A 10,858-nucleotide genomic window follows, 5' to 3' on the forward strand; every position below is an offset into this window, starting at 1 on the left:
CTAAAATATACAAAATAAATGTATATATGTATTGTTAAAGTGCTTAGACCGTTACAATTGGGTTCGGTTCTGAAGTGCCTAACGAAGTTGTAACATTTTAGCCATGCTGTAAGCAAAAAACGATTTTATGATGGCCCCACTCATGAGTTCAAATTTTAGCACATATTATTTGCATTTTGTATAATTCAATAATATAGATATACATATATGAAATCTATATTTTCTTATTTATTTCAAACTTTTCGTTTTCTAGAGTATTAAGTTGTAGTCAAAGTTTTTTTGATGACTAAATTTATTGGGACATAAATGGGCTTGAACATTGTTATTGTTTGTAGTTAACATATGCTGTATTTAACTAAAACATGCGATTGCTCAATATAACCATAAAAATAATAGTATGAATGATACATCCAAACTAAATAAGCATTGTAAAATAATATACAAAAAGGAGAAAAAATGTTCACCATTTAGCCCAAAACTCATTTCATTTGTCTGTCGTTTTTAATTGTTTTATTTGTATTTTATCATTTGAATTATATGCATAATTAAATGTACAGACAATATAAGCAAACACATGGCGCATAATTCGTATATATATATATATATATACTTTTCATTAAACATTTAATTTTATTTAGTTAATTTGTCTCATGCCTCATATTGTAAGAGTGGCCGGAAATCGATTTTTTTTGTCTACAGTGTCGAAAATTCGTTACATTTCTAGGCCCAACCGGTTGATCCTGATCTAACTGCTAAACTGCTGGGTCGCGGCGTTGCCGTATCGCCAATTGTAACGGTCGAGCCGCGCCGGCGCAAGTTCCACAAGGCGATCACACTGAGCATGCCCGCCCCGAAGGCGCACAGCCAGGGTATGATCAATCAATATTCGGGCAATACGCCAACTCTGCGCCTGCTGTGTTCAATAACAGGTATGTTATAATTGTTACCGTCGCACCTATATGTTTTTGTGTTGTTGTAAAATGTGCTCATAGCAATTACATAAATAATGAGTATTTACTTAACATTACGTTTTGTTAGTTGTTGTTTTATGAGTAACTTCCCGAAGCCTCTCTCTGTACCCTCAGCTTTCATTTCTATTCATTCCTATTTAATTGTTTTTTTCTTATGTTGTTATTAGTTTCTATTCGCCATTGTTTCGGTCCTAATAGACTCTTGTCTGTATTTAGTATGATTTCGTTAAGTATTACTTTCTTTAACTTGTCTATTAAACTAACTATAATGTACTACATACAATTATCATGTACTATATATATACTACATGCCATATATCTATATACATAATGTTGTACAGTGAAAATTGCCAAATTATATAAAGAACGTATTGAAATTATATCAAGTTCGTGAATTGCCAATATCCAGGTCGCATTTGATAGAAACAATGTGCTTGTGTCTGTGTAGTTGATGCGTATAAGTTGTTCGGGTTAAACTATTTAGTCAAATTTACATGAAATTAAATATACATTAGCCTCGTTTTTATTCAATTACCTACTACATTAAGCGAGTTGTTACAGTAACCGTAACAGTAACAGTAACAGTAACCATTTCAGTAGCCGTAACCGTAACAGTAACAGCCACCGTAACAGCAACAGCAACAGCATAGTAAATTTCATTCACCCTCGCATACAGACATAGATACGCTCATACTCCAAACTACACCCACACAAATACAGATACAAATACGAATCCTCTCTCACACATATTCGTACTCAATTAAATGTTATGCTCAGTGTCATCATTGTGCCAACAGTGTTTGCTCCAGATTATATATACTATATTTGTCATTGTTTCTTATTTATATGTACATAAATACTGTTTAATTTCTATGATTTCCGTTAAATTACTTTAATATGATTATGATTTGTTTAACAAAGCAAAACTTAAAACAAAAACAAAAACTACAAACAAACAAATAGTTTAATTCAAGTCATAATTGAAATTGTATTTAATTGTTCTATAATTTTGTACTAATGCGTCAATGCATATGTGCACGCATTCCATTCTGTTTTCTCAATCCATTGAAGGTGTGTTTCGGAAAAGGTCTCTAAAAGGTAACTAAAAAATGAAAAATGTCCAAAATAAAATAAAATAAATTCAGAAATTCACAAACATGTATGAAGTTTTAAATTGAAACTGTTTACAAAATAAACAAAATATTTGTTCATATTTAGTTGTTTCGTTCTATGCCAAAATAATTAATAATAACAACATAGTTACTTAAATTGAAAATCAATCGATTATCAAAATACAAATGAAAAATTAAGCAAATTTCAATCAAAAAACAAAATAATAATAATGTTATTACAAAACAAAATATTTGAAAATTCTGCATATTTTATTTAAAAAAAAAAAAACTAAAAACTAAAAACTATTGCAAATATTTATAAAATTATTTTTTTATCTATGCTTTAAAATTATGTTTTCGTTTTTTTAATTTTTTGCATTAGTTTATTTTACCTCATTTTTAATTCTCTTTTAAATTTAAACTTACTGCCTTAATTCGTGTTGCGCTGCGTCTTTGGGGTTTTTGTAATATAAAATATAAAAACAACAGAAAAAGAAGCTCAGGACCACTTTCAATTGGGCCTCATTTTTGACCCTTCCATACAGCATAGTTCTCTATGCTCAGGCCATGTTAATGTTGTGCTTCTCTAGCTCAAAGCAGCTTCGTTTTTTGAAGTAAGCTTACTTTCCAATTCACTTTTAAGAATCTTAAGCTTGTCATACAAACATCTTTGCTGCGTTCTCTCTCTCTCTCTCTCTCTCTCTAATCTACTTACAATAATTACAAACTAATTAAAGAATTTGTGACTGCACGCGGTTTTACTACTCATATATAAATTGCACATTTTCATTAAAACGTTAATAGGTCTCAAATAAGAAGATTTATAAGAAAATGCTAAACGCTAAAGTTGCTCTTTGGGCCAAACGAACCGAATTGAAATCCAGCCAGACTAAATCAATTTTATTCGATCTTATTTTCAATTTCTAATCTGTCATATTCTTATCTGTATGTTTATTTTAATCGAGTTCTTCATTTGGAATGTCATGCACTTAAGGTAATTCGTAGATTCGTTAGTTATATTAGAGTGTTCAGATTTTAGTTTTGTGTCGTATTTTTTTTTGTTATTTTTTCTTATAAGTTCCACATAAAGCAGAATATATTCATATATTATGTATAAATTGTTTTCCAAAAACCAAAATCAATTTCGAATTTCAACTGTTTGTGGCCCCAAAGAGAACTTTTCTGAAACCGAAATAAAAAAAAAAACCAAACGAAATATTCACACAAAAAAAAAATAGAAAAATAACTTTAAAAGAAAATCAATTGAATGCTATGGCAAGCCCTATTATATACGAACAAACAATATATTTTGTTTAATGTATATAGAAAAAAGTTGACAGTCTTTTAGTTAAACATGTTTTATTATAATTATATGATTTATTTTCGTTCTATTTTGATTTTGATTATGTATTGTGTTTTTTTTTTGTACTTTCATTTTCTACACATTTACCAGAAACACGTGACACGCTCACTTAATTATCATTAAAAACCTACTAATTTTATTATTCCAAAATATTTAGCATGTTGTTTCAAAATGGCTTCAAAGTCCGCGTAACAAGTACATTTGTATTTGTATCCCTGTAAATGCTACAGCCCTATAAAGCTATCTAATAAATACATAATATGCTTGAGTCCCAAGTGCGACATTTACATATCCACACAGACACACACACACACACACACACACACACACACACACACACACACACATATGTACATCTACCCATAATATATACAAGGCTTAGACCTAGCCCAGTCACTGCATCACATTAATCTGTATGCCACAGAGACACAGACCACAAGAAACAATTTACTAATTTTTCTATAACTTTTGCGCTAAATACATAATGAAACTTTTTAGAAATAATGAAACTTAATACTTTTCAATAATAATAATCTTATCATACAATTGCTTTGTAATTAACACACGATCGTATTTCTCTCTCTTTCAAAACTTTTGAGTTGAGTTTTCGTTTTCAAATTAGTTGACCAATTTTAAAATTCTATAACGATCTGCTAATAAGACATAAGTAGAGTTTTCAAAGAGTTTTTAATATTTAGTATATGCGTTTCCTTTGCCATGATGTATGCTTGAAAATTGAACATCTTATTACATCCATCAACCACCAGGCGGACCATCCCGAGCCCAATGGGAGGATGTAACCGGTTCCACACCGTTGACATTTGTCAACGATTGTGTCTCGTTTACGACCACAGTATCTGCCCGTTTCTGGCTAATGGATTGCCGCAACATTTCTGATGCAACCAAAATGGCAACAGAGCTGTACAAGTAAGTGTCCATCAGGGAGCAATGCTATGCTTTAGTTAGAGATCTACTGACCATGTCGTTTATAGGGAAGTCATTCACGTGCCCTTCATAGCCAGATTTGTGGTATTTGCCAAAAAAATAGAACCCTTCGAAGCACGTTTACGTGTTTTCTGCATGACTGATGATCGCGAGGATAAAACACTTGAGAAGCACGAACTATATACGGAGGTCGCCAAGAGCCGAGATGTTGAGGTGCTCGAGGGCAAGCCCCAGTACATTGAAATGGCCGGTAACCTGGTGCCTGTTACCAAGTCGGGTGATCAGTTGCAGCTGCAGTTTAAAGCCTTCCGCGAGAACCGTTTGCCATTCACGGTGCGCGTAAAGGATCAGCACGCAGATATTGTTGGTCGCACGCTGTTCATGAAGGAACCCAAAGTGGCTAAGGGTGAACCACCCCAGCAACCCATCTGCATACTAAATATTGTTCTGCCGGAAGCCGTCATACCCGATTCGACGACAGCGTTCTCGGAACGGGTCTCTTCTGCCTATCGCACCTCGATGTTCAGCTTGAGCAAGCATCAAAACGACCATTACATTGGTGATATACGCATCGTAGATCTGTCCAATTTATTGGGCAAAGATTGGATACAACTGGCACCAGAGATAGGCATAACCGCTGATGAGATCGATGAAATCATCAACCAAAATACGGACAGTATTGCGCGCCAGGCGCAGAGCATGATCCGTTTGTATAAAGATAAGCCAAACTATGATATTTTGGCGCTGGAAACGGCGCTCAAGAACATTGGACGCGACGACATCATGAAGAAGTGCAAAAGTGGTAGACTATCACATTCACGCGAATTTGACGAGGCAGATCTCATGAAGAACTCCGAATCCGTAGAGGAGCTAGTTCGCAGAGAAAGTATATACTCGGATACTCTGTGGTGTAAAAAAGTAAGTAAGTAACTAAATATTTATTTTTAGGCAAGCGAATCCAGCAAATCAATGAGCGCGAAGAAGTTAAATACTCCGCAGAGGAGAAGGAAGTCGAAGAATCTGAGTCCGATGAGGAGCCAGCAAAACGAACCGTTGCCGAGCGCCGAGAGAAAATTGTGAAACGTCTTTCAGTGGAACGCTCCATACCAGCCTCAACCCAAAAGAAGGAAATTACTCGAGAGATAACCGAAATCAAACGCAAGAGTTTGATTGAGGATAAAAAGGCACATCACGAATCGGAGATTCTAATGCAATTACCCGCCGACAATGTCATAATAAAAACGGCGACTGTGCCCGAGCAGGTCATCAAAATGAAGATGGGCAAAATGGATTCGGCCGAAGTGAGCAAAACCGAATTTGACAGGGAGTTGACGCACAAGTTGAAAACTTCTGGGCGCAGCTCTGAGGAAGAAGAGGTACCTTCTCCAGACAAGATTGATAAGATTATCCAGGACATTAGCACCGCTGAGAAGACAGCCAAGAAGGACACGGCTACCACTAGTCGAGTGGCTACAATTACCCGCCAGGAAGCACGTGATATGACCGAGGATTTCTTGGAATTCGAAAAGCGCAGCCAATTACCAGCTGCCACAACAACGGCCACGGTTCACGAGAAATTCGTAGAGGAGATCAAAGAAAAGACAAGTCCAGTGGCAGCAATGGCACAGGATACGATTAGAGAGGTCGAACAGGTCATTAGCGAGGTAACCGAAACTGCCAGTAAGAAGGTGGAGAATATAATAAGTTCTTTCGAGAGTGGCAAACAGGAGATCAAGGAGAAGAGCACAGTGCTGGCCAGTGAGGCCGCCAAAGAAACAACGAAGGTCAGCGAGACCATAAAACATCTACAAGATGCACAGTCTTTATCCATTGAAGAGTCCGCCAAAACAGTCCAAATTGTAGAGAGCACAAAGATTGACGAAAAAATTGCTGATTTTGAGGCCAAAAAGGTTAAATACGATTTCCACGGCGGAGAACCAAAGACACATATACCCAAACCTGTTAAGAAATCTAGCGAGGACACGCCTAAACCTACAGCGGCTCCTCGTGCCGCAGCTGAATCTGACTTTGAGAAACCATCTGAAGCAAAAGTGGAGAAGCATCTTTCCAAAATACCAGTCAAAACTGGCGACGCTGCAAAGATTGCCGAAGTGGATGCACGACAGTTGACACAAGATTTTCTGCAAGCTGAGCAAAAGGCGCAACTGGCGGCTGCTGCTGAACATAAAGCTGCTGCTGAGCATAAAGCAGCTCCGGCTGCAAGTAAGATACCTAAAGTGGAGCCCAGAAAATCGGTGGAGAAGCCGATAGAAAAAGAGACGAAAGTCTTTGATGATATTGTTCTATCTACTGCCACCATAATGACATCTGGAATGGCTAGCGAGTCTCCCAAAGAGCAACCGGAAATTGCTGCCAAGGCCGAAACTGTAACTGAAAAGTTGACCGATCTGATTCACACTTTCCACAAACTCGAAGATAGACTAATCAAAACTGAAAAGCCCCTGGAAATAGCTAGCAAGGTGGTGGAGCTCGCCGGCACAAACGAGGAGCCTTTAACTACAGCTCAACAAGAACTACCAAAATTGTCTAAAAAGGAAGACAAAGTCGCAGAAAAGGTTGCCGAAGTTGTCGAGACATTCCACAAAATCGAGGAGCACATCGTACTTGATACTCACAAGCAAACTCATGATTTCCTTAGCATGGAACAGCAGAGTCAACTGCCCAGCATGCATAGTGCAACTGAGAAGATGCTCGAGTCCAGCCAGACATCAACAGCTTCTGAGCCCGAATCAGTGATAACTGTAAAGTCAGCGCCTCCTGCTAGCAAAATACCAGTAGTTGGACCCAGAAAATCATTAGTTGAGGAAACATTGAAGCCAGCTGAAATATCAGCACAGCACACACTTAAGGAACGTCAGCTTACAGCGGACTTTCTTCACATGGAGCAGCAAACCCAGCTGGAGTCTCAGCCTCAAAAGATCACAGCGCCTAGCGCTGAAGCGACAATCTTGCCTGAAATCAATCAGCCAAAGCTTGCTGCCAACGAACCTACTGCTATCGCTACCATAGATAAGGAAACAACAACCACTAAATTAGAGCCCGAAACAAAGATCGTTTCAGAAGATGGGATTGAGTCGGCGGCGCCAATTGGTGAAGTATCACCATTTGCCACACGCAAGTTGACCGCCGATTTCCTAACCATGGAACAACAGACACAGCTGCCCAGTGCTGTTAAAGACATCGGCTCATACGATAGTGATACATTCGACAAACGAGCCACTGTTCCATTGAGCGACATCGTTAAGGAAGCGGGTCTCTGTGCACCGCTGCCCATTGAGCCGCGTAAGTCGCTTACCGATGCGGAGTTTTGCAAATATGTGGGTGATACGATAACAAAAAAGATGAGCGAGGGTTTAATCGAAATGTCAGATGAGCTCAAACAGATAGGTGGGCTAAGTGGCAATGAGTACCGTATAAAATAATTATGCTTATGCAATTTTTTATGGAATTTCTAGCGAGCGACATTCCAGACTCCCAAACTCCGCCACCCACACCGAGTGATGCCAAAACTGAGAAGCAGGAGGAGCAAACCGATCTGGGCGAGCTAGAGCGAGGTAAATTGAGCAAAAATTCATAAAGTTACCAAATTAACTGATTGAAATATTTAACTATGTAGATTATCTAGCCGACACTGTGACCACGCTGCACACAACTACAGAGTCGACCTTTGAGCGTGTTGCTGCCATTTCCACAGTTGGTAAGTGCACGTTAAAATTGCTGCCTCTTTTATGCAATAAACGTATTTGTTATGTAAATTGATTTACCAACGTTTTATGTTTGCCTTTTTGGTAAAAGAAAATGAACTCGTAACACCCCGTTTCTTGTTTTCTCATATGATTTTTGAGCCATCTGTAGTGTATTCTTTTGTTTATCGACCAACATTTATGTTAGTACAAGTAATTGTTTTATGTTTCTCTTATTGTTATGTTGAACTCATTTCGTTTGAACTAAAATCCAAAGGCTTTTTGTATGCAAACAACCATTCATTAAAAACGACTCAATGGAAACGACAAAATAGTTCATTGTTAACAATTAATTGTAAAGCATAACCAACGAACTGCTAGTGTGTATATCTTAATCAAAAAAGTCTCTAAGTGAAAAAACCATAATTCGCAACTTAAGTTTGAAGCTCAGCGAGTGAATGGCCAGCAGGTGGTGACAAATAGCTCACAAAGAAAATGTCGTGATACCGTTGAAACGCAGTACTGTACCAACATTTGGTTAGCTAAATCCAATTATCTGCGCCCGCTTCCAGCTAAAGGTCGTGGAAATGAGGAAAACAAAGGCCGTGAAAATTCCTAATATTTTACATTTTATGTGGCGCCTTTGTTATTGTGACCAACTAACATTCAAAAGTGACAATGTCAACACTTAATATCCGTCTGCGAGTCAGTCCGAATCGATAAAACGATTGCATTCTTTTGGCTACGCATAGTTTCAAAGGTTTTACAACATATCAAACAAATAAATTGCTCAAAATAACAAAATTTAATTGAATATTGCTAGATCTAGATAGATATAGGCAGTGTATGCTTTATTTAATAGCTTGCCTCACCTCCTCTAAGTCTGAGGTGCACAATGTTGCACACTTATGTCATTGCGCAGGCCACAAAGCAATCGACAAGAGGTACGCGCTGGCGTATACTTAATTTAATTTGTTTCGTTCATTTGCGTGTAGTGCGGCAGCTAGCGAAACTTTGTCGCAGATTTAGTTACACATTTGTATTTCCCAAGTACGCGTGACGGTAATACGTAGCTAATTTTCTTGTGAATACGCCGTCTTCTGGCCAGACACCCATAATTGTGTCCTAATTTATTTGTGTTTCTTGTGCATTTGTTGAATTAAATATTAAATACAATTTAGTAACCGAGCATTGTAGCGTTGAGTTGTTGTTTGTGGTTTATTCAATGCATTAATAAATCAATTAAAATACAAAACAAGACATTTCCAAATCTAGATTAAATAAACTACACTAAACGTTAAAAAAAAAAAACAAACAACACTAAAGTAACTTTAAGTATTGTAATTTATGGTAAGTTCTCAAAAGCAAGTTTTGTGCAATCAATTTGAAAAGTTGCCTTTGTAATGGTTAAAAATCAAAAAAGTCCCTAACAAATATGATGGGTATCGCTAATAGGTCTCTCTACATCCAATTCTCTATCTTTTTAGTGATATAATCATAAAATAATTGTTTTTATCTACCATGAAGAACGACAATTACGTTTGCAATTTTTAACAATTATTTAAGCAATTCAGTTTATGTTTTTGTCAAATACTGCAAGCTACAATAATTGATTCAATTTGTATAACTTAAAAATACATTAAGTACAATTACAAGTTAAGCCAATAATTATTTCTTTTTTTTTTGTACATATAAGTACATATAACAATGTACAGAGAACTTGTAGTATACGATTTTTTTCATTAAGATAAACACTTTTGGCATACCGATTTTCGAAATTTCAATTCGAGCTACATAAAAAACATATGTGAAACGTAATGTGTATTGTGATCTTAAATGAGTTGAGCGACACGAAATTGTCCAATTCCATTGTGATCTCATGCATTTCGATCCCAATATGCCGCATTCAGCACTCCAATACCAATTTCAATATCTCAAAACCACCATGGCTTTAAGTTTCCAATATTTTTAATTTATTTGATTTGTGCAAATAATTATATTCTTTGTTGCTTTTCGTAATTTTTGTGAGTCCTCAACGAAAAAGCATTGTACTCTCATCTAAACCACGAATATCCTAACTAAATGTTTAGTATACAAAAAAAAAAAATAAATAAAAAATTAAATAACATTAAAATTCACAGTAGCGGTTACGTAAACATGCATAGAATAAATCGTATAAATCGTTTAGTTTATAGATTATTTGCATTTTGCATTTCCGGCTTTTAACAACAACAACAACAACAAAAACCACACTCTAAGTTGATTTGTATGCACCTCTAACGCGCTTCCTTATCTAATTGGCAACATACTATGTATAATGTATATGTATATGTAAATGTAATAGTTAGATTGAAAAAATATTTACAATACTTGGCATCGTATTGTCCATTTTTGAGAGCATATCGCATTAACGTATGTGACATATGATGTCGTGGCATAATTATACTTGCAGTACTTGCTAATTTTGTCTTTTTAGTTTGTTCCAAACAATTAAACATACATACATATTGCTTAAATATTCTTGTGAAAAATATGCAAACGTAATCAAACAAATTTATAGTTCAGTTTTGTTGAATGTATTTGAATTGAGACGAGGCTACAGCAGAATAGGGCAAGGAATCCACGACTTCATATAAAGCATACTAGAGTAAATGATATAAGAGAATATCGATTGCTCTCTGCCATCTGTCTATCCAGACATTTTGTGCTGCTTTTCAAACTAACTATGTTATTTAACAAGCGCATTTACTTATATCGTACCAC

General features: G+C 36.2%; 1 protein-coding gene across 13 annotated transcripts in view; it reads left to right on the forward strand.

Moving 5' to 3' along the window:
* Positions 1 to 10,858, forward strand: part of Ank2 (Ankyrin 2) — a 61,974-nt gene that overhangs the window by 13,160 nt on the left and 37,956 nt on the right. For 11 of the 13 annotated variants that reach the window (XM_070208002.1, XM_070207998.1, XM_070208001.1 and 8 more), the window contains 7 exons: positions 725 to 929; positions 2,043 to 2,069; positions 4,214 to 4,373; positions 4,439 to 5,277; positions 5,340 to 7,799; positions 7,868 to 7,966; positions 8,029 to 8,109. In XM_070208002.1, the coding sequence (XP_070064103.1) occupies positions 725 to 929; positions 2,043 to 2,069; positions 4,214 to 4,373; positions 4,439 to 5,277; positions 5,340 to 7,799; positions 7,868 to 7,966; positions 8,029 to 8,109 (3,871 nt within the window). The remainder of the gene's footprint in view (positions 1 to 724; positions 930 to 2,042; positions 2,070 to 4,213; positions 4,374 to 4,438; positions 5,278 to 5,339; positions 7,800 to 7,867; positions 7,967 to 8,028; positions 8,110 to 10,858) is intronic. The other 2 variants (XM_070207999.1, XM_070208005.1) reach the window with 1 other exon arrangement.

This window comes from Drosophila virilis, chromosome 3 (assembly GCF_030788295.1).
Source record: "Drosophila virilis strain 15010-1051.87 chromosome 3, Dvir_AGI_RSII-ME, whole genome shotgun sequence".
NCBI lineage: Eukaryota > Metazoa > Arthropoda > Insecta > Diptera > Drosophilidae > Drosophila > Drosophila virilis.